At 44.2% G+C, this 22427-nt stretch overlaps 4 protein-coding genes and 1 long non-coding RNA gene across 6 annotated transcripts; all 5 read left to right on the forward strand.

Annotated features, from left to right (window-relative positions):
- Positions 1 to 3625: 3625 nt before the first annotated feature.
- Positions 3626 to 5069, forward strand: LOC149091521 (uncharacterized). Of its 2 annotated transcripts, none has more exons than XR_016196804.1 (3): positions 3626 to 4355; positions 4441 to 4705; positions 4808 to 5069. It is a non-coding gene; the product is annotated as an uncharacterized LOC149091521 (long non-coding RNA). The 2 variants fall into 2 exon arrangements; XR_016196805.1 differs by having other exon boundaries at positions 4569 to 4705.
- A 2253-nt stretch (positions 5070 to 7322) lies between these two features.
- LOC108652419 (uncharacterized) lies at positions 7323 to 9141 on the forward strand. The gene is made up of 2 exons (XM_018102605.3): positions 7323 to 7943; positions 8009 to 9141. Exons 1-2 carry the CDS (start codon positions 7527 to 7529, stop codon positions 9128 to 9130), a joined length of 1539 nt encoding a protein of 512 aa, XP_017958094.2. The 5' UTR covers positions 7323 to 7526; the 3' UTR covers positions 9131 to 9141.
- A 1794-nt stretch (positions 9142 to 10935) lies between these two features.
- LOC108652415 (uncharacterized) lies at positions 10936 to 13780 on the forward strand. Its single transcript, XM_018102601.3, has 4 exons — positions 10936 to 11426; positions 11598 to 11770; positions 11832 to 13292; positions 13346 to 13780. The coding sequence occupies exons 1-3, from the start codon at positions 11018 to 11020 to the stop codon at positions 12963 to 12965; spliced, it is 1716 nt and encodes a 571-aa protein (XP_017958090.1). The 5' UTR covers positions 10936 to 11017; the 3' UTR covers positions 12966 to 13292; positions 13346 to 13780.
- A 1565-nt stretch (positions 13781 to 15345) lies between these two features.
- LOC108652416 (uncharacterized) lies at positions 15346 to 18142 on the forward strand. Its single transcript, XM_018102602.3, has 3 exons — positions 15346 to 15814; positions 16231 to 16406; positions 16470 to 18142. The coding sequence occupies exons 1-3, from the start codon at positions 15637 to 15639 to the stop codon at positions 17583 to 17585; spliced, it is 1470 nt and encodes a 489-aa protein (XP_017958091.1). The 5' UTR covers positions 15346 to 15636; the 3' UTR covers positions 17586 to 18142.
- Positions 18143 to 19181: 1039 nt separating this feature from the next.
- LOC108652417 (uncharacterized) lies at positions 19182 to 21553 on the forward strand. The gene is made up of 3 exons (XM_018102604.2): positions 19182 to 19834; positions 19906 to 20087; positions 20296 to 21553. The coding sequence occupies exons 1-3, from the start codon at positions 19741 to 19743 to the stop codon at positions 21466 to 21468; spliced, it is 1449 nt and encodes a 482-aa protein (XP_017958093.1). The 5' UTR covers positions 19182 to 19740; the 3' UTR covers positions 21469 to 21553.
- The last annotated feature ends 874 nt before the right edge of the window (positions 21554 to 22427 follow it).

The raw sequence follows: 22427 nt of genomic DNA on the forward strand, positions 1-22427 counted from the left end.
TATTTTTGGAAGGCATAAAATCATCTGCATATATATTCGAGCTGCTCGACGCCAAGTGTGTGAAAATAAATTTAATTAATTTTTCAGCACCGGTGGGCGGGTTAGGGAAATTTAAAGAGCATGTAAACAAATTATGTAGCTGAATTCGCAGGGAGCAGGGCGAACATTCTTGCTGCGCTGTACCCTCACAGAAGTCTGCCGAACAAGAGCTGCCTGCCTCCTGCTAACGCCCACGCGTGTTGATTAAGCGCATTCATTTGACTTTATTACGGACTCGAGCGAGCCTGGCGAAAGTTTAAGCCGCCGCATGACAGGGCCCACCAGAGCCTACCAGCCAGGCTGCCTGCCCACGTTCGGTTGCCGGCATTCATCTGGCCAACTAGGCAACTCTAGGCGTCGACGCATCGACAACACTTTTAATTTTGGGTAATTATTCAAAAATAAGCCGGAAACTTGTCGGGCCTCTGGTAATTGGCCTCGTTGTTCCTTTCACTGCTGTCGCGATCTAGCGTGCTACATTATCATGGCACAGACAGTCGTACCCACACGCACAGGGCTTCTTCGGCAAATATGTCCATGGCACGTGACTACTCATAAGCCATTAGCTGGCCGTGCTCAGAAAAACCTGAGCTCCGACTGCCTTCAGCTCGGTGTTGTTGTGATCCCTTGCAGACTGACGGTGACCGGACCAGTTTGTATTGTCGTTCGTAATTGTTGACTAATTGAAGCGGGCAATGGCGATGGCAGAGCCAGTGCCACTGGCAGGACCAGTGCCAGGAGCAGTCAAGTCAACTGCCTCACAGTTCCATTTCCACTTGCTGTCGCCATCGCAGTCGCAGCCGCAGTCGCAGTCACCGTCGCAGTCAGTTCGTGTCAAGTCCTGTCGTGTCCAGTGATTTAGAGCGCCGTTTAGTAGTTTGGACATGTGTCCTGTCTCTGGTAGCTAATGAGCTGCAAATCGTGCCACCTAGCGTACGTGGCAAAGTCCTCTGATTTCAGAAGCTAGCAGACGTAGCTATATATAGCTCTACGTATGCACAATGCAAAGGACTTACTGAGGTCTGAAATATATGTAGGTAGAGTAAGAGAAACATTTGCTTTAAACTATGTTTTAATTTCTACGCAAATCTGAGATTATCGATAAATAAATAATTTCCATTATGCTTTACATCTAAATGGCTAATATTAAACAATACTAAGATATACAGATTTACGTTATGTATATGCATTTTATAAAAACCAGCTGAATTTATGTGAGCATATTAAATATACCAATTGCTAAATAGCTTTTTTAAGTTTGCAGGCTTTAAATGTCTGATTTTTATCAACTTACTAAATTGAAATATTTAAATGAACATTTTACAGTCGGATATGGGTATACCCTATAGGGATAAAAATGCTTAAGCGAGTATATTAATTAATTAATTAATTATAGATAAATATGCCAGTTCTGCTTCATCATGTGAGGGATAAGATGAAAATGAAGATTATTCACTTTATAATTATTGAAAATTGATATTAAATGCAAATAATATAACTTTTAATTTGGAGTATATTTATAAAAAATCAATTAAACGTTTAAGTTGGAATAGAATTCCTTTTTTGATTTCCTCTTGGGTAACTCATGGCCAGGCTGCCGCATAAAGCATGGTTAAATATTTGCTTTAGTTTAATAATTCATAAAAGCGGGCTCATTTATGTATGCATCAGTTGATTACGCACACACTGTATCGCACGCATATTGAAAAGTCACAAATTCGTAGTTCAATGCACAAACGAACTAACAATCGCGCTAAATAATTTTCAAAATTAATTTGAACTCATTTAAAATGATTTATTTTCAGTTCACGGTTTCTTTTTGAGGCCGTTAAGCCAAAAATACAAACCTCCCGTAGTTACACACACACACACTAAAGCACTCACTAGTTTAAACACAATTTTGGGGCCTTCGCTTTTGCTGTCGCTTTTTATTTAGGCCCTGTTAGGTGAGATAAGGATGGTTAGGTGGTTGGGCGGTTGGGTAGTTAGGTGGGTAAGCGGTCAGCAAATTGTTATGCAAATCAGCGCATTGACAGAAAATCAATTAACTAAGGTAAACACGCGGTGTAACCGCCAACAATGAGATCAGAGACCAGACTCGGGCCGAGCTCCATTTGCAGCATGTGAGGCTATCAAATGCTTTGTGGGTTTGAAATTAATTAAAATCTATTTAGCCGAGTCTTTGAGACTGCCAAGTATTTTCGTCGCACAGACAGGAGCCTTGCTTACGGTCTGACATTTACTGTAAGTCCGGACAAGAGTTAGAGCCTGTAAACGTCAAGCCATGGAGGCAGGGCAGGGGGAAGGGCTGCCTCCCGAATTGACCCAAATGCACAAGCACACATACGCAGCAATTGAACAATGGGTCAGGCGCCTGAGAAGGGCGTAGGATCGTATTGCGGATGGTCCCATGGGCGGATGGGCGGGCGGCGGAATGTGCGGTTTTGTATATGGCATGACTGTCATTTGCTTTATGCACTCTGTAATATTCATGATTGTAGTTAACAAGGACAATTATGATTGATTTATGTGCCGGGGTAAGCGCGTGTCTGCCTCCTGGCCATTAGTTTAAGCCATGGCAACTGAGCAACTAAGTTGAACTTTATGCCAGGTAGCTCAAGATTAAAGTTCTACATAATCCCAGTCATACATAATGTCAGCCATTATTTTAAGGCAATGTGCTCATAAAAATTATGACTCTTCCTAGGCCCCAGAGCGATGCGTAAGACTTTGAGTGCCTCGTCAAATGCGAGCCGAAAACAAAGCCACGCGATGATAGTCCCACCTAGGCGTGCAAACTAACACTGAAAGTGCGCCCATGTTTGTGCTGATGTGTGTTATGGCATGTAAGTGTAAGTGTAAATGTGTGTGTGTGTGTGTGTGTGTATATTTAACTTATAACATAAACATAACATTTAATTAGATTGCTCATACGCCACGAAAGACGGCAGCTCAAGCTCAAAAATCAAACTCTATGCCAAACTCATTTACCCTTGCTCTCCCTGCCTCGCTCCCCTTCTTTACTCACCCTCGAGAAATGCAGGTGCTTACAAGAGAGGCGTTAACGCATAAGCCTTTATTGTTTTAACTTTGTTATTGCTTATGTGTATGATGGGAACTTAATGTCAATGTCAGCTGAAGAGGAGCTTGCTGGCTTAGCAAATTACATATACACATAAGCAGGCAGATAGAACTTGAATAAATTACTCAACGGTTGAGTGGAGAATGTGAAATTAGCTGCGGCTTCTCTCTGGGGTCAAGTGCTCATGGCGTGCAGCAACTGTTTGTCATTGCACATAATCGCCTCTGGGCTGCTGACCTTCATTTATTTACTCACTCACTAATCCCAAGGGTCATTGGTCTTAACGAACACAATATCCGCACTCACACTCACACACACGCGCACACGCACCAGCACAATGACCTGTTTAATTTGTATATAAATGTTGATTATTTCTTTTGTTTCCGGCTCTTGGGCTGGTTCAATTTTTGCCCACCGCTGTGCACATTTTAATCCGATTGTTTTCAATTATTTCTAAACCGTTTGGCGTTTGGCTGGCCCTGCTGCGTGCTCTGTGCTCTGTGGGCGTCCAGGCGCCCAAGTCGCTCGTTATGCATAATTAAATTAGAGCAACAACAATTACATTGGAAGTTGGAGCGAAGCGAAGGGATTACCAAAATGTTTACGTGCTGCATTGGCCAGACAGTTGCGGTACGACTAAAATAACGTCAGTATTTGCCCGTCAGTATAATGCAATTTTAATTGCATGTCCGCTTCACATTGAATCTTGTTTCACAATTTGAGCGGCATCCGAGCTAAGCGCCGTGACATTTATCGGCGCCAAACTGCAGTCGCTGCGCCTTAAAGGACCAAGGACAACCCTTTGGGCGGGCTTAAGATTGGTGCGACCATGTCGTTTGCCACAATCAATGTCGTTTATCTTCTGATTTGTTGCCAAACGAAGCAAAACAAATCACTTGGTCGAACGGCTGCTACTCCCGCTCTGGGCCTGCCGAACTAACAACTATACGTACATAAGCCACATCGAGGCTGATGCCTGCCACGGAGCTGCAGCTTTGACGAGAGATTCGCCCTTCTGCTGCTGGGGGCACTGCAAATGAATTGTTGCCATTTTTCAGGCATCGTTGGCGGATGGCGCATGGCGCATGGCAAAGTCGCTGCGATCCGCAGCCGCATAGCTGGCAATAAAGACAGCAACGAAGTGGCGGCAACAAGGACAAAAGGCGAACGCCGAGGAATTCGGTAGGCATCACGCCGTCTTGTGTTAACAATAAAAGCACGCCCCACAAAAAAGGTACAAATGTTGCTGAAATTTATTAGAACGCATTAACCAACACATACACAGTCACACACACTCACACATGAATACGCCCGTGTAGATGGCTTTCACAATTGTTTTGTTTTCCTTGCGGCAAACTTCTTGCCATCTTATGTTTTTATTTTTTATTATATGCTGTCGCATATTCCATGCTTGGAAGTTAATCAGGATTTGTGTTGCCTTTTCAAGATAAATTAATTTGTGATCTGACTTTGGGCAACTCCATTGAAATTTGCATAAATATAATTTGCCCTGGGTTGCATGTAAATCTCAGCAAAAACATAAAAATTCTATAGCTCGTCGGACGCAAGCAGCGCTCGCAGCAAGTCAGCCTTAAGCTCTGCACTCGATGAGCAGAGGGAACTAAAATATATATGCCCTTCTTAGCCTGGGGCACAAAAGAAAACTACAAAACATTATTATTTCAGTACATTAATTTTGGATTTATTGCTTATGACGGGACAGAGCTTTAAGTGGGCGGAACAATGTCTATTTGTCAGTCAATGGTCGCCACTATATTATATAAATAGAATAAGCCAAAAAGAAGAAATCAATATGTTCTGATTCCTAGCTCCTCTTTCAATACTCGCTCAAGAAGTGCGATGGGCATATTCGGTAATCTGAGTAAAACGGAAATTGAATTTGCTAAAAAGAGGTAATCCTTCACTAGCAAAACTATATATATCTCTGTTTAAACGACATGGCTAGCAACTGTACAAAATAAGTTTGTAGCATAAGCTTTTCGTTTAAAGAGTTTTGAACTTTCTAAAAAATTTTATAAAATTAAGCTAGTACAATTAAGTAAAAATTGTATTATGGTCAAATTTTTTCAATTAAAATATTTTTTTTATATGTAGTAATAATGAATTGACGCAATATTTTAAAATTAATACAATACTGCTTTCTAAGTTTCTTAATTCATTTAAAATATGAAGACTGTGCTCTTATCGTTGCGATGGTATTACTATTGTACACTTTTATTTGTATATTTCGTTGAATACAAACAAAGCCAGTTGCTGAGCGTCTTTCTGGAAAATCTTATTGCAAAAGAAGACCTAAAAGCAAGAATCAATCATAAAGAAAGCTAGTTAAATTGACACAACAGGCATTTATATCGGAATATTTAAATAGTGTGAACAAAGCTTGCAAAATATATCTCTCATTATTGATCATTTTAAAGCATTTAAATGTAAAGCAAAGGCATGCCAACAATCTTTGTGGGAAAATGTGGGCTTACAATTTATTAACAAACAGTAAATTATAATAAATAAAACGTATACTATATGTTTTTAATCTTTGGTAGTCCTACGAAAACTGTTTGTTTATTATTTCTGTTTCGTTTTTATGTTGCGTTTCGATTTTGTAATGTTTATGATAGGCATTTTGGCCGAAGGTCGTAAATCTTTTAAAAACGGCAAATTGCCCATTTTGTGTTAGCATAAAAATGGTCCGGCAACCGGAGGAGAGAGGGCCCAATGGTCGATCAATAAAACATTTATTTATATTTGCGCCTTGAGTGGTCATAAAAATGATGCGAATTCGTACGATGAGTCCCCCGAGCTGGCTAATTAATATCCGCACAGGCATCTACAAATATTCAAGAAGACGAACGATGGCCCAACTTCAAAGGTTAGCAATGGGATTTATGGGATGTAGCTCGGTAAATGAATGTAAAAATGTGGCAAGCCACCAACCACTGCCAACAAGCACACGAAACACAAAAATACGAGGAGGAGAATCAGGCAAAGAAACTTCTACGGAAGTGTCACCCGGAAAGTCGATTGGTTGCAAGTTCTGGCTTCGGCTCCAAGCTGCGAGTCAGTCTGTTGCTGAGCATGTATTTATGTAGCGATAAAATTAAATTTATTTTAACGCCAGCCAAATGTGAGCCCACAGACCCACAGCAGTCCCACATCGCCCCGGACAGTGCCATGGGCAGGCCTTGTGGGCGTATCATGTGCTCACATAGTCAAACATTATCGCGAACTTAGTTGCTCGTCGAAAACTTAGATGCCAATGCCTGGCCACGTTTGCCTATCCTCGCTTTGCAGCAGTTGTGGACGGAAATCGCTTAAATTTGCTGCAAAAGATGAGAGAGATTCCACAGGCAGGCAGGCAGGAAAAGCACCTGCGATAAAAGTTTCTGCCCCATTTTCCACTTGCCTCGCTGTGTGAGGCATTATTGCCATGAGTCGGGCCATTGAACGAGCGCATGACTCCGACAGGCCACCGACTGCTGGCCGCGAGACTGTGAGGCTGGCTAACGAAGCCGTAAACAACCAAACAACTGCAGTGCAATGCAGCACCAGGTGAATGTGGCATTAAGGCGGCGTGACTAGTTTAATCAACTCTTGACAACGCAACGACCATGCTCTCATTATCAATAAAATGTGAGATATGATTATGATATGGTAAGTAGTTTAATAAGGAAAAGCTTCCTTTGTGTTCTCGAATTTACTATTTTTCTGTATTATATAAATATTCTGTTTAAACACTATTCTGTTCGATTTAAATAAATAACAAATTTTAAAACAGTTTTTAAGCCTTAAGCTTAGCTTTAGTGTCAATTCATCTCTAGGATTAGTCGTACTGCGACATGCCAAATCGCAAAAAACCAAAGACATAAAAACAAAAAGACATAAAACTATTTTTCTGCAAACATTCTTCATTAATTTACAGAAAATTGCATTGTTTTCATTTTTGTCTGCTGATTTTCAGCATATAGTTGTTGAGCAAATATTATATATAGTTTATGAAGCGTGAAAGTGCTTTAACAAATAAAAAATTCATAGGTTATACACATATGTATAAGCCATATAATATCATCAGGATATGAACTGAGCCATATAGGCTCGACAACATCTATGTAATGAAAACAAAGGTTTGTCATTAGGAATGACAGAATTACTGTCAATTGACAGTCTTAGCTATGAGCTGTAGCGGTTGATTAAGCATATAAATATAAATATATAAATATAATTGTTGTAAAGCATGATAATTGAATGACAGCAGCGCAATAAGCTCGCCCAGCTGGCTTATCGCATATTTATGCGTGCTTATATCACTATTAATTAAAAGTCTTAATATTGTATTATATTGATTTTTCGTGTTTGGATTGATGGGCTTAACGGAAGCGAGTTTCGCTAAATGGTAATTGCCAGCGATAAGCTGATAATATACGACGGCCCGTGCGTGACTTATAAATATGAATGGGATCAATGGGTTCCTGGTAGTACGCCAATGACAGGCGATAAGTCAGCAACGCGGGCCGGCTCCTTCCAGCAGGAGCGGGACCAGCAGAGACGCCACAATCCCGACCAATGCAGCTGGCTAGGCCGCACTCACAAGAACCAGCCGCAGTGGAACGCGCTCGGGGCTGGCTCGCTCATCTTCGTTTCAGGTGGCATGAGCTTGGCCTGGGGAGCCGGCTTTGCAGCGCACTCGATGCATGTGGAGCTGCTTCAACTGACGCTCCACATGCAAGTCTGTTGGTACGGAGCGGCGTTGCTTGGAGCCGTACTGAGCGCGGTGTTGACCCACCGGACACCACAGCGACCCGTTTATGTGAGTATGCCTTGGCCAACTTCTACTCGAAGGCATGAGGCTAATCGAAGTGCGTCTGCCAACAGGTGGCGAGCTCTTGCCTGGTGCTTATCTGTGGCATGCTTTACCTCACGTTGCCAGAGCAACCGAAGGCCATCATTGCCGCCCGCTACTTGGATGGATTAGCCAATGGCCTGGTCTTTGTGCCCACGCTAAGCACAGTGGGTGAGCTGTCTGTTTGTGAGATGCGGGGCATCTTCTCCGCCAGCCTCGAGCAGCTGAGCTACAATTTCGGCATCTTTATCCTGCTCAGCTACACAGCCATCTGGCACAGTGGCTGGAATGTGACCATTGTGGCCGACCAGGTGCACGGCCTGCTGAGCATTGTCTATGGTGTTGTAGCCCTGGCCCTGGCGCTGACCTGCTGCGTCGAGTCTCCGGTGTACTTGCTGCTGCGGCGCAGTGAGCAGGCTGCGGTGGATGCTCTGCGCCATCTGCAACGTCCATTCGTAGTGACGTGCGAGACCTTCCTGCTGCTGGACGAGCACAAGCGCTACGTCGCTGCCAACCGAGACCTGAGTTGGTGGCAAAGTCTGCAGCGGGGTCTCGTGCCCCTGATAAAGATTATCGCCCATCGCTCGCAGTACGCCCTCAGCCTAACCAACGTCGTATGGAGAGCTCTTTATGAAACAGCCGTGGAGCTAACGCCCCACACGCACACTTGGCCCTATGTGGTGTTTGGCACTTTGCGCTGGAGCGGCTCCATCTGTGTTGTCTTCCTGATGGACTCCGGTGGCCGCAAGAAGCCCTCGCTCTTCGGCACCTTCGCTGGCGGCGTGTTCGCCATTGCCTTTGCCAGCCTGCTTGACCGCGTGCCTCGCATGGTCTCTGCTCTGACCATATTGTTCTTCTTTCAATTCTTCGCAGGAGTAGCGCATGCAGCTTCCGCTGTCTATCTGACCGAGGCCTTTCCACTGGCCGTCAAGCCGTACCTTGTGGCGCTCGTCTATATCGCTGAGCTGATGATCAGGATAGGCTGTTGTATGGTGACGCCCACACACGTCGACATATCGATTTACTTTTATGTATTGGGGGGCATGTCCTTGAGTTTTTTCTTACTAGGCATTTTTTGCTTACCCGAGACGAGGCTGACAACTCTGGCAAAGGCGCACTTTAAGATACGAAAGTGGTTCAACGAGGACTTTTGAGCTTTGAGCTAAACGAAATAGACAAACAGACAACAATGATATGACAGAACCTGTTTTCTACTAATAAAACTAAAAGATAATTTTCAATACACAAGAAGAGATTATTATTATTTTTATACCCTGAACCCATTGAAAATGGGAAGTCCGGGTATAATAGTTTTGTGTACAAGTATGTAATGGGCAGAAGGAGGCGTGGCAGACCCCACAAAGTATATGTATTCTGTCCGTCTGTCTGTCCGTCCGTCCGTCTGTTCGTATGTATGAACGCGTCAATTGCAGATACTGATGTTTTGCAAAACATCGATGACTCGCTCAACATAATTAAAATTGGTAATAAGACATCGATGCTCGATGCATCGATGATATTTTACAGCACTAGTGTATGTGCGAATTATCATTGAAATATCAGTTGCTTGAGCAGTCTCGACTAGAGCTCTCTTACTTGTTATAGATTTTACTTTTTGATCAAGTGTATCAATTGTATGTGAACCCCGAATTTACTTTCCAATAATACTCTATATACCATTAGCAAATCTTATTATTATATATACATATATTAACAGACAGATGCCAGCCTAGGAAATTCCATTTCATTAAAGTCGCTTTACGACACTACTCTCCCTTTGCTCATCATAATTATTTGTTTACATAAATTGAAGTCTTGAATAAACTAAAACTCTCGATAATCAATCTCAGAAGGCCGAGAAAATGCTCCAAAAAATAAACCAAACTGGTGGTATCTTGAAATATTTTGTTCATTATTTTTTTTTTTCTTACACTGTCGTTTTAAGCTAATTACAACAAACAATTTTTTTTTTTTTCATAGTTTTGCAACACGGACGGGCGCGATAACAGAAATTCGATCACTTAATATCCTGTGAGGCAGACCTCAAGCCATTGGCTTAGCCGATGCATATTCCCGGCCACCAAAGTGAACGAAGAGATGGTCAAGACGCCAAGCACCGCAATAGACCTGCGAGTACTGAAAAGCCAATTGAATAATGAAGTCAACGTCGGCCCCTGCACCAGCTGTGACGATCTTCAAGGTCAACGACATATTCCAGTCGCTCCCGTTCTCTATACCTATTGCGGTTCCTTGCTTGCCGCTGTTGCCGTTGACCTTGTCACTACTGCTACTGTTGCCACTGTTGCTGCTGCGGCCTATAGCCGGCCTGATGCTGCTGTTCGATATGCTGATTGATGGGTCGCGAAAGCTGTATCTTCTTCCACTGTCGACGGCGTAAGGACAGCATCTCGCGCTTTAGATCGGAAAATAGAGCACCCCCAGCTGCTTCAGGGGGTGCAACTGGCAAACGATCAAGAAGCACAGTAGCATGACGCAGATGGAATAGCCACAGCCGGGGCACCACTCGGCCATGTTGCAGGCCAACTTCAGTTTTCTATAGAGCTCGAGCTATGAGCGAGTAAGATCGTAGCTCTTGGCGGCCATCATTGAGAAGAGCTCATTTTTATATAAAACGGGATTTTTTTTTTCATATAATGACTCAGTCAAAATTGATTGAATGAATCGTTTAGTCGACCAGCAATGTGTTCCGTCAGGTTCTCTTTTAATAAAAGCAGATACGAATTTTTATCAAATTGGACAAATTTGAAGTGCCGCGATTTATACTTGAGCGCGGTTACACAAATGTGGTATTAACTATTTTATATGAACTAATTTATAGGCACTGTTGTCACCAATACACATTTAAGATTCGAATGTGATTCCGGGCCTTGCGGCTTATCAGCACAGCGATAAGCGCATATCAAGTCCCGCGTACCGAATTCGTCAAACGCCTAACAAAAAATACCTGACCGTGGACTTGAGCTTTCAGTTGCCAAATACCAGTGATTCGAAGCAGTTGAGGCTGGTTCATCAATAGCGAAATGAACGATAAATATATGCCACCACAGCCACCACCGTATGGCTTCAGCTCGGCACCACCCGCTGGGTCGCAAAGCTACGCCCCACAAGGTTACCCCCAGCAAGGGTCTCTGCCTCAAGGATACTTACCGCAGGGGTATCCACAACAAGCATATTCCCAACCAGGATATCCTGCGCAGAGTAGCGCACCGCCACCTCCAAGCTTTACAAGCTTTCCGTCACAAAGCTATGGAGCGACGCCTCCACAGAGCTATGAGCCACCGCCGCCACCACACGCCTATGGACCCACTCCACCACAGAACTACGGAGCGAACCCACCACAAATGTCAACCACCATAATAACAGTGCAGCCCAGTGGCTGGTACAACCGAAACAACCGGAACAAGCCTCAGTCCAATGCCGTGGGAGCGGGTATGTACCGCTGAATCATCTGAAATTAGTCATTTTGCCATAAAACTAAGTGCTCAAGATAAGATGTACAGTGCCAATCTGTCTTGCGCTTGGCTAACGTGATTATGGGCTTTTCAGCTACCCATTAACGCCTGCAATGCAATTACTATATATAATTTTCTATATTTTCAGCTGCACTCATCTTCTTTTCGGGGGGCATGAACATTGCTTGGAGCATTGGCTTTCACGGTTTGTATTTTTCTTTTGCTCCTCTGCACACGCGCCTTGCTTGGTTTATAGGCGCCATCATTGGAGCCGTGCTTAGCTGCTTCTTGGCTAACAAGTTACCCAAGAAAATTGTCTTTGTAAGCATACCCGCATCAGGGCCTAAATGATCAAATACAACCTCACATTCTTCTTCTTCAGTGCTTCTGCTCATTTCTTGTGATGATCGGGGGAATCCTTATGGCAGCCACGACTTTCAACATCAAAGCCGTTGAGGCGAGTCTCTATCTGGATGGTATCGCCAATGGATTAGTGTTCGCCCCAGCGTTGGCATTGACCGGCGAGGTCGCAGTGCCCTACATGCGTGGAGTGACGGCTTCGACCATTGAGCATATGTGCTACATGAGTGGCTTCTTCGTTCAGGTCATATATACGACATCGTGGAACTCATCGTCCAGCACCAGCTTCAATGGCGAGAATATGCATGGGGTCCTGTCCACTGTCTTTGGACTGATTGGCCTAATCGTTGCCTGCATGCTGTGCATTGAGTCGCCAGTGATGCTGCTGGCCAATGGAAACGAGCAGCAAGCTCTTGATGCACTGCGCCGCTTGCAGCGCCCCTACACGATGACCACGGAGACTTTCGTGCAGCTGGAGGAGCACAAGCGTTATCTGGCACAAAACGCAGAGCTCTCTACTGGCCAGTGCATTGCCCAGGCCATTCCAGCCTTGCTGCGTCTCTGCTATCTAAGGGCCCTTAATGCCATGAGCCTTTCCGCGTTTGTGCTCTACACCATAATAATGCCTCTGCCGCCTTTATATATATCTCTATTCATACCTACCTGGAAATACGTGGTATACATCGTCTGTCGATGGGTGCCAACCTTCATCACCAGCTTATGCGTGGAGTCTGCGGGCCGCAAGAAACCTACGCTTCTGGGTCTCCTGGGCTGCGGTGGCATGGCCATTGGCATTGCCAAATTAATCATGGACTGGCCCTACGCAGTCTGGGATACCTTATTTGTCCTCGTGTGTATTTTCCAAGCTTTTGCTGGCATTGCATTCTCGGGCACTTCTGCCTATCTGACTGAAGCATTTCCACTTGGCGTCAAGCAGCATTTCATTGCCTTCACCTTCATTGTCGAAATGCTGATCTATATTATCATTTCATCTGTGACCTACAGCCGTACAGGTCATGGGCTTTACTTTTGCATTTTGGCTGGACTTTGCTTGCTTGGCTTTCTGCTCGGTTTCTGGTGTCTGCCAGAGACCCGCCGAACTACGCTACGTGAATCACAGGAAAAATTCAAGGGTTTCCTGAGCAAGGGCTTTTAATGGGCTGTCCATCCGATCAGCAACATCTATCATATTCTCTAATACGAACTTTTACGCTTAAAAATAAAAGCTAATTAATTCAATTATCCCAAATACTTGCTATTATAGTGAAATTATATTTGTATCTTCATATTCATATTCATTTACTGTGAATCAGCATCTACAAATATCGCATCACACAAATGAAACATTGTTTCACCATTCCTATTCACGGAAAAGGCTAATATTTATTGGAGGGTAATCCCCACCCATCAGAGAAAGTGATATGAGGTCATAAAATACGGTCCGTTCCTAGTGGGATTCGACACTTACGAATCGCATGAAAAGGTAATTTTTTATTTAGTATCATTTGATATTAGTACTTATCAACAAAAAAATAGGTATGGACGTCCTGCTGTTAGGCGACAAATATTTACTATTAGAGCCACTGGAGTGGGCTTCTCTTGGCAGAATTGGATCACCAACCTCCAAGCAAATGAGAAAGAAAGTCCGAGCCATTGATTTTCAGCAGCCCTACCCTACCTTAACAGAGGCACGCCGAGCAACGCCTACACACAACAACAACCATCAGCGCCTCGGAGCACCTTCGGCGATTGCTTTGACCAAGCTCAAGTCGAAAGCAGCTTCGATTACCTGAACCATTAATTGTACGAGCGAATTCCCCTAAAAACATTTGACGAGCACTTTGTGGCATTTCTAATCAGTATTTATCTAATCAGCATTGTAATCTATATTGAACTGTTAATGTAGATAAGCTTATTGCGCATGCCTTTTCTGTACATATTTATTAACTAAATATAATTCTCTAATTTGAATAGCATATGGTAAATTTACCACAGTTGGTTACACATTTGAACCAATTGTAGAAAAAGAAAGGAAACAACTAGACTGTTCGTTTCGAGTGTTCATAAATGAATGCTTTATTCGATTCAAAAAGGTTTTGCCTTAGCCTAAGTACATAAAGTTTACATAAAGAGTTCTGTCGCTAAAAGCAGCGGCAGAACGGGAGTATATAGAGTGCCGTATGTATGCGCTTATATGTTTGTGTGTACATGCAGAAAGCAGAGTATAACAAACAATCATGTTAACTTTAGGCCAGTGCACATTTGTCTCTCAGGACATAGCTTAAGCAAATGGTTAACCTAAACACGCTTCATAATTTGGCAACTTGCCTGATCAATATACTCTATATCTGAATAGCTTCTCGAATAGTCATATGTATATGGGCCGAAATTGAAAAGCAGCCAACTATAAGCAGCAGACTATAATTAGATAATTTGCTTACCAAACGCTCTCAATACCAGCAAGACAGCCACGTTCACCTTCTTCTTCCATGAATCAAGAGCAAGGCGCATGCTGCCGCATATGTGCAAGACGTATACGACAAGAGTTTACTTACTTGGTTTCAGCTATTGTCACAAGCAATATATACGTATTTTCGTGCACTTTGATCAGTTGAAAGTGGAACTGATCAATTGCGCAGTAAGCAGCGACTGCGCTTGGGCTGCGCTGCAGTGTGGGCAATAGTATGAGAATTTATTTGATGAATAACTTATATTGTAGACATGCAATCTTATTGAAATTTATAGAGCGTAATCAAAATGTGTGTACATTCCAAAGCACAAGTCTCTAGTATTTGGTATCCAAAATCTGTTGATTACAAAATGTTTGTATTCATCATATGTATACACACAGTAAATCTGAAGTCTCCACGTCTAATAAATAGTATTGCAATGAGAGTAAAAAAACAAATCTAATTTTTCGATTATTCTCGATAAAAAAGTTATCGCATGAGTTTTCGAAAAAATAAAGCAAACTCGTACTGCGTATGGAATATACGAGTATGCATGCCAAATTACAGCTCTCTAGCATTTGTATCTTCTGAGATCGACGCACTCATACAGAGGGACGGACGGACGGACAGACGGACAGGGCTATATCGGCTCAGCTCGTCGTCCTAATCAGAAATATACATACTTGATGGGCTCTGCGATGATTCCTTCTGCCCGTTACATACTTTTACACAAAACCATTATACCCTGATTTCCCAATGGGTTCAGGGTATAAAAAAATATGTGGGTAAATTAGAGAATATGACTTTATTATTTTGAGAATATGATTTTGTATGTCTCTTTGAATAACTTAGGAGCTAATAAAAAGGTCGCAACATCCACTTTAAATTAGTAAAAAACAGACATTGAGTCAGAGTAGTTTATGAAAACAATAGCCAATTAGCAGAGCTAGGAAATGCCAAAGATAGCAAACTGGTTAATGTATAAATAAATACATGTATAATCTAAAAGGTCTCAACTCTGATAAAGAGGTAACTCCAAAAACTTTCTCTTTCTTCCAGGTGTTCACCTGCTCAAATTTACAAAAACGAATTTAACTATGTTTACAAAGAGAAACATTTGCTATCTATTGAATGTACTCAAAACGCAATACAAACATCGATAGATAAGCTGAAGGGTTGCGCTGTGGTTGGTGATAACGATGGCCACTGACTCTATGTATGGACTCTTAGCATTTATCAATCAGTGCGATAAGAAACGTTTACCAATGGATAAGTACTATCAAAACCTGTTCACTTCGGAGTCGAAAATATTTTGGTATTTCGGCTCGCGTAGTATTCTCTTGTGCCTCGACGAAGAAGGACATACACACAATAGACATGGAACAAAAGAATGAATATCGTCGAACGACGTCGCAGTCCACCGTGGGCTACTCGCCACTGCCCGAGCCAACAGCTCGGGAGTCTCCTCCACGACGCCAAATACTCTATGAACAGCCAAGCAGTTGTTGCATTCGTGATATGCGCAATCAGCCTCAGGCGAATGCCTTGGGCGCCGGTAAGTCTTAAATCATCAAGTCAAGTTCGTAGAACGGAAATTGAAGGTCAAAAGTATTTCCATCGATTTCGAGGCTACTCATTATTTTTGTGGATTCATTCATAAGGAACGCAATTTCTGATGACTCATAAAGCAATACTACCTTGTAGAGCTTGCATATATTTATAATCAAGACCTTTAACTATTTGGAATATTAATAATAATAATTCTGTCCCCACATTGAATATCAGAAAAGAAAGAGTCCTCTATTAAGCCTCAAAATAATTTGTGAAATATAATTTATATTTTGTATCTAACATACATCTGATGTAATTATATAGTCAGAAAGTGCTTTTCAAGTTCCCTGTAGAATGAAAACTCAATCGATAAATAAATACATTGTCATATCTGATGAATTTATTTCACTCCTTGTACAGCTGCTTTAATCTTCCTGTCGGGCGGCATGAACATAGCCTGGAGTATAGGCTTCGACAATCTGGCAGACGAAATAGTAATCTGCATGCATCTACGGATTTCTTGGTTCATCGGAGCCATCATCGGCTCCGTGCTCAGCGTTCTATTCTCCAGATGCCTCACCTACAAATTGCTAATGGTACGTACAACAGCTAGTTGAACATGTCGATAATCTAACTGATAAGCGTATCACTTCCTCCAGCAACTCTGCTGCATGCTCACCATTGTTGGCGGCATTCTATTTACTGCGACGCAGCTGAATGTGGAGGCCATGATGGCTGCGCGCTACCTCAATGGCTTGGCCAACGGACTCGCGCTGCCCGCCACCTTGTCCACGGGCGGCGAGTTGGTGGTGTTTTACAAGCGAGGAACCTACGTTTCCGCCACTGAGCAACTGAGCTGCACCCTGGGCATATTCATGCAGATAGTGTTCAGCGTCAGGTGGAGCCCGGACTATGATCTGACGGCGGACCAGCTGCAGGGCGTGCTCTGTACCGTTTATGGGGCCATTGCACTCTTCCTGGCCACCGTATTCATTGTGGAGTCGCCAGTGCAGCTGTTGATCCAGGGCGAGGAGGAGGTGGCCATCGATGCACTGATCCGCCTGCAATATCCCAAAGCCGTGACGATGGAAACCAGCGATCAGCTGACTGAGCACAGCTCCTACGTAGCCCACAACAATTCACTGCGCAACACTCAGGCTTGGTGCCAAGCACTGCCCGCCCTGCTGCGTCTCTGCTTGCTCCGCGCCCTTTACGCCATGAGCACAAGCATGCTGATCGTCTTTACGCTAACGCTGGCTAGCACCAGCGTCTATGGGCTCAGCAGGGGTCCGTACGTGCTCTTCGGGCTACTGCGGCTGGCGGGCAGCTTCAGCGGCGCCTTTGTCCAGGACACGCTTGGCCGGAAGCTGACTCAGCTGATTGGCTTCATGATATGCGGGGCCGCGTCTATTGGACTGGCGACCAGGTTCTCGAGTGTGGACTTCGTTAGATTGCCAGACTTGAGGAAGGCTGTCTGGATGCTCCTGATATTCCAGTTCTTTGCCGGCCTTGGATTCGCGCCCAGCTCGGTCTACTTATCGGAGGCCTTCCCGCTGTCCGTGAAGCGCATGTGCATCGCCATCGCCTATACCGTAGAGCTAACTATTCAGCTAGCCGTGTGCTACGTGGAGCTCAATGTGCACACCAACTGCATCTACTTCTACGGCCTTGGCGTGTTTACGCTGCTGGGCTTTTTGTTCGGCCACTGGTATCTGCCTGAGACCAAGTACTTGACTCTGCGTCAGGCGCAGCAAAAGTTTCGCGACTTCTCGTGAAGTACTCGGCCCCAGCAGTGGGCGCACCAAGACTTTTTGCCATTTAATATTAGCTAGATGTAGGCAAGCATAGTAACTCTATATTCCTATATACATATATGTACATACATGAACGACTGATAACGGCTGTAATACCCTGCAATTATTCGAAACTCTTGCAAAGTGTCTAATCTGCAGCCAATTCTGGTAGCTACTGCTCACTCGTGACTGTCAGAAGAAGATATAGTGCGACTTTTGAAACCTGTAAAAGCAAAAAACTGCATTAAAATTGACTGTTATTATTATTTTTATTATTTTACTTATATGTATATACAATTTTATTTCTAATTGTTTTCTTGACGTAAGCCAAATGATAAGAGTTCGATTGCTAAAATATTTGTTGTCAATCGCAAGTTGAATGACGTATAATCATTGCTAAATCCATCAACTAATAACTAAGCATATCTGACAGCTTTTATGCTCTGCTAAGACAAACATAAATAATTTTTTTATGTATACGCTAGACGGCAGACAGACAGTAATACCTAATTAGGCGAGTCGGAGAATGTTTATTATAGCATATAATTATAAATATATTATATATTATAAATGTATGGACAAAGACAACATGCACCTGCGTTTGTTTATTGTATTTCTCTTTTTTGATAAATGTCGAAAAAACACACATGACTCAAAAGCAGAGAACCAACTAGAAATAATACTTAAAATATAAACAGAACATAGAAAAGGAGAGAGACACAGAGAGAGAGAGAGAGAGATAGAGAGAGAGAGAGAGAGAGAGAGAGAGGGAGGGAGAGATAGAAATACAACATTCATTTTGGCTTAACTACAAGATTGAGAAAAGATAAGGCGAAGAGGCAATTGATACAGCAAAATTAAATATATAAGACTTCTAATCAAAGTATTGAATCTGGAATCCACAATCGAGAATCCAAGTAAATAGCGAAAACGTCAATACATGAATAGCTATCATATTATAATATCCATCCAAAATACAATACATAATGGCTACGAAATAGCCATGGCCTAGTTAAAGTAAAATAAAATATTGCATATGTGTATATTGGATATCTATAACATTTGAAAAGGGGCATCAACTCAATTGACTTTTTGACATGCAAAGAAACATAATCGCTGAAAGAGCTTGCTGTGCTTATTTATGGAAAGTTTGTACTTGATTTTGTAAAATTGTCTACTCAAATGGAATTAACTGCAATTGGTTTTGATAAGCTATGCATAAACGGCGAGTGATCAGTGCACTTGACAGAATTAATCGGAATGGATAAATAGTATGTCAATGATAAATAGTATGTATGATTATTGCTGGATGGGGAGCCCACTGCAAGCAGCAGGGAGTAAAATCACATCTGGTGAATCACATGGCGCAGTTTGAATAGAGCTTACATAAGGTAATCCAACGTTAATTATTTGTGTATTATTTTGTTACCTCTGAGTGGAAGTTCATAAATACATATCAATTCATTTTATTAAGTATTATTGATATACTTTGGCATCTGGACATGGCATGGGGTACATACATACATTTAAATTATTTACTTGTGATAAGGAATGATTTGAAATGATTTTGCTCAGTGTAGAGCATGCGAAGCTTGATATCAGCAAACAAACAGCCTGGAAGTCGTTTGGCATTTGTGTCCAAGCTCCCGCTTCTGACGCCTACTATTCAAATTTAATTAATTTATTTATATCCAGTAATCATATTGATAAGCGAGCGGGCGAGAACTTTTGTGCGTTTGTTTGTTCGTTTGTATTTGGCATTTATCTTATCGGGGCTTCGACGCTCTCGCCCCAAGCACTCCAGACGACTGCTGTGAACGCTTTCCGTTTATCAACTGCACAGGCAACCAGTCGGTCAGGCGAAGAGCAACTGGCCAGCGCTCAGAGGGCAAGTGTATGGAGTCGCGAAAAATCAGAAATCGTAAAATCAATCCCACTATTTAAGTCTGTGTGTGAAAATGACGGCTACGGTCAAAACAGTGATAAGTGATAAGTTCTATGACTTCTAGACCTAGCAAACCCAAACCGAATAAACAGAATACAAACGCAAAAAGTACTTGCGAGTGACAGTGCGGGGCAGCAAATAAATTAATCTTAGCCAAAGTGTGCACAGCTCAAATAGGACAGGACAGACACAATGCCCATTCTGCCGACCATCGAGGAGGAGGGCAAACTGTCGTGGCTGCGCCAGTTGTGGCACTACCGCCTGCAGTTTCAGTCCCTGACCGCGGGTAAGGTCGCGGAACACCTCGATTAGCAGTAGAGCATTCCCTTCCATATCTGATATTTCTATATCCTGCAGCTGCGCTGGTGTTCGTGGGCAGCGGCATGCGATTGGCCTGGTCCATATTCGACACGCCCGCGGGCAAGTTCCTCAACAGCTATAGCACCCACAATCTGATGATGAGCTGGTTCATTGGGGCCGCTTTCGGTGCTCTGCTGGCGGCGCTGTTTGTGCAGCGCGTTACCAAAAACGTGGCCTACGTAAGTGCTGCTCCAGCAACTAGGGACTAATCTCGCTGCCAATAACTGATAAGCTTCGACTAGTATTGGCCATTAGCTGTTAGCCATTAGCCATTAGCCTTAACTGAGTTCGGGGATGTACCGTATATCAAACGGCAGTCGCTCTTTGTATATTCTATATTGATGTCATTTATCATAGATTCGCTAACTTGGCTCTCTGTCCTTGCAGACCTCCAGCGGATTCCTGCTGCTCGTGGCTGGCATACTGAACCTGTTGCTGCCGCGCCACTTCATCTGCGCCTGCTACAGCAGCGTGAGCGTGGGCGCCGCGTACGGCCTCACCCAGGTGCAGGCCCTGGTCACGGGCTCGGAGATGGCCAACAAGTCCATACGCGGCATGCTGCTCAGCTGCGAGCGCATCTTCCTGTGGCTGGGCGTCTGCGTGCAGGTGTTCTACACGCGCCTCTGGTACACCCTGGAACCCGTGGAGAGGGGATACACCATGCACATTGATCAGCTGCACGGCATCCTGCTGGCCGCCTTGGGCGTGGCTGCGGTCATCCTGTCCTTGTCATATCGGCTGGAGTCGCCGCTGTTGCTCTTGCGCCAGGAGCGGGACATGGCGGTCAGCGACACGCTCAAACAGCTCAATGGCCATGCGCAGTCCGGCACGGAGCTCATGCGCCTGCGCGAGGACTGCCACCAGCTGCACAACTCCAGCGACTGGGAGCGATTCACGGTGGGCTCGCTCGACTCCTGTTGGCAGCGTTGGTCGCGTCGTCTGCTGCCGCTTCTCAAGGTGCTCTTCCTGCGGTGCTTCGCGGCACTGGCGCTCTCGTTGCCCTACAATCGCGCCTTCCTGGTGGTCAGCTGGCACGGACTCGAGTGCGACATGAACTGCCTGTACTGGCTGGCCTTCTGTGGCCTGCTGGGCAGCGTGAGCGGCGCTTTGCTGGTGGATTGGCAGGGGCGCCGCAAATTGTGCTCGCTGTCGCTCTTTGTGGCCGGCATTGTCATCGTCATCGTGGGCGGCGTCTTCGAGCATCTGGAGGCCGTCAAGAAGACCTACTACGACATCAACCTGCAAGCAATTGCCCTGCTCATGCTGCTCTTCGAGCTGATTGTAGCTGCCGGCGTCGCCGTGCCCGCCCTGGTCTACACGGGCGAGGCCTTCAGCGTGGCGCACAAGGCAAGGTGCTTGGCCGGCGTCCTCATCTTGGAGCAGGCACTGCACCTGGGTCTCATGGCGGCCGCCTTCGAGCACAGTCTGCGGGACTCGGTATTCTTCTTCACCTTTGGTGGCCTGAGCTTCGTCTTCGGGCTGCTGGTCTTCATGCTGATGCCCGAGACTCGCCAGCTCACGCTGTACGAGTGCCTGCTGAAGTTTAAGAAACTTCCCTAGACCTTAACCTCAAATCGATTATCTATCTCTACTTATGTATCCTTAGTCATATGCATTCATCTCCCCATTAGTGATAATACTTTCGTTCTATGTACATAAAATAAATAATTCTAATTGGCCAGCTATTGCGATGTAAAGGCGACTCTGCTTGGAAGGTGTATTTGCTTCTGATGGGGAAACTTTTTGGTTAGCATGGGCCAAGTGCTTTGAAGTACGCTAAAGCTTATCCCGCAGAGCTTGAGCTTTTTTATGGCACTGTCACGGTCCGTCACCAGTATTTCGAGTTCCAAAGCTTTCGCTGGAATGCACTTACAAATATCCCATTATTTTAACTGTAAACATTGTAAACACGCGTGCTTTTCGCTCAGCCGGCTTCTGGTTAGCTTTTGCCCATTCAACGTGTACAACTTATTTAGGACTGGCATTGCCCTCCAATACGCGACTTGGGGCTTTTGTGAGTTAAAGGCGCCCTCTGCCAGAGAGCAGGCGAGAGAGAGGGAGAGCGACCGAGCGAGGGAGCGAGACAGCGATAGCGCAAGAGCGTAAGACACATGGCACAAACAGAAATCAAGTTGATGAATATGGCGAGTGATGAGTTTGAATGGCACTCGCAGCAGTAACCGAAAAAGAAAAAAGAAAAAACAGTTGCTGCGTAGAACGTCTGCTTAAAGCCAGCGAAAGCCAAGGAAAGCCAAGGAAACAAGCAAAATAACTCCCCGGATAGCTCACTCGAGTGCTTTCCCATCTAATGATGCGGAAAATTTGTTCGCCCACCCAAAAATGTAGATGTATTCCACATTCGCACACACACATACACCTAGATGTAAGCATGCAAATACTCATACGCCCGCACACACACACACGCATCCCAGGCTGACATAGAAAGAGTTATTATTGATATGCAATATTTGTGTTTTTGTTGCACACATCTTCATTCTGCGGTGGCGTCCGTGGGGGCT

Source organism: Drosophila navojoa, chromosome 4 (genome assembly GCF_054131105.1).
Source record: "Drosophila navojoa isolate 15081-1374.11 chromosome 4, UAZ_NAV_1.0, whole genome shotgun sequence".
Taxonomy (NCBI): domain Eukaryota; kingdom Metazoa; phylum Arthropoda; class Insecta; order Diptera; family Drosophilidae; genus Drosophila; species Drosophila navojoa.

Coding starts and splice junctions, on each gene's coding strand:
- LOC108652419 (XM_018102605.3), top strand. CDS start 7,527: ATGGTAATTGCCAGCGATAAGCTGATAATATACGACGGCCCGTGCGTG. Junction 7,944..8,008: donor CACCACAGCGACCCGTTTAT/GTGAGTATGCCT, acceptor GTCTGCCAACAG/GTGGCGAGCTCTTGCCTGGT.
- LOC108652415 (XM_018102601.3), top strand. CDS start 11,018: ATGAACGATAAATATATGCCACCACAGCCACCACCGTATGGCTTCAGC. Junction 11,427..11,597: donor GTCCAATGCCGTGGGAGCGG/GTATGTACCGCT, acceptor CTATATTTTCAG/CTGCACTCATCTTCTTTTCG. Junction 11,771..11,831: donor TACCCAAGAAAATTGTCTTT/GTAAGCATACCC, acceptor CTTCTTCTTCAG/TGCTTCTGCTCATTTCTTGT.
- LOC108652416 (XM_018102602.3), top strand. CDS start 15,637: ATGGAACAAAAGAATGAATATCGTCGAACGACGTCGCAGTCCACCGTG. Junction 15,815..16,230: donor GGCGAATGCCTTGGGCGCCG/GTAAGTCTTAAA, acceptor CTCCTTGTACAG/CTGCTTTAATCTTCCTGTCG. Junction 16,407..16,469: donor TCACCTACAAATTGCTAATG/GTACGTACAACA, acceptor CACTTCCTCCAG/CAACTCTGCTGCATGCTCAC.
- LOC108652417 (XM_018102604.2), top strand. CDS start 19,741: ATGCCCATTCTGCCGACCATCGAGGAGGAGGGCAAACTGTCGTGGCTG. Junction 19,835..19,905: donor GTTTCAGTCCCTGACCGCGG/GTAAGGTCGCGG, acceptor TATATCCTGCAG/CTGCGCTGGTGTTCGTGGGC. Junction 20,088..20,295: donor TTACCAAAAACGTGGCCTAC/GTAAGTGCTGCT, acceptor CTGTCCTTGCAG/ACCTCCAGCGGATTCCTGCT.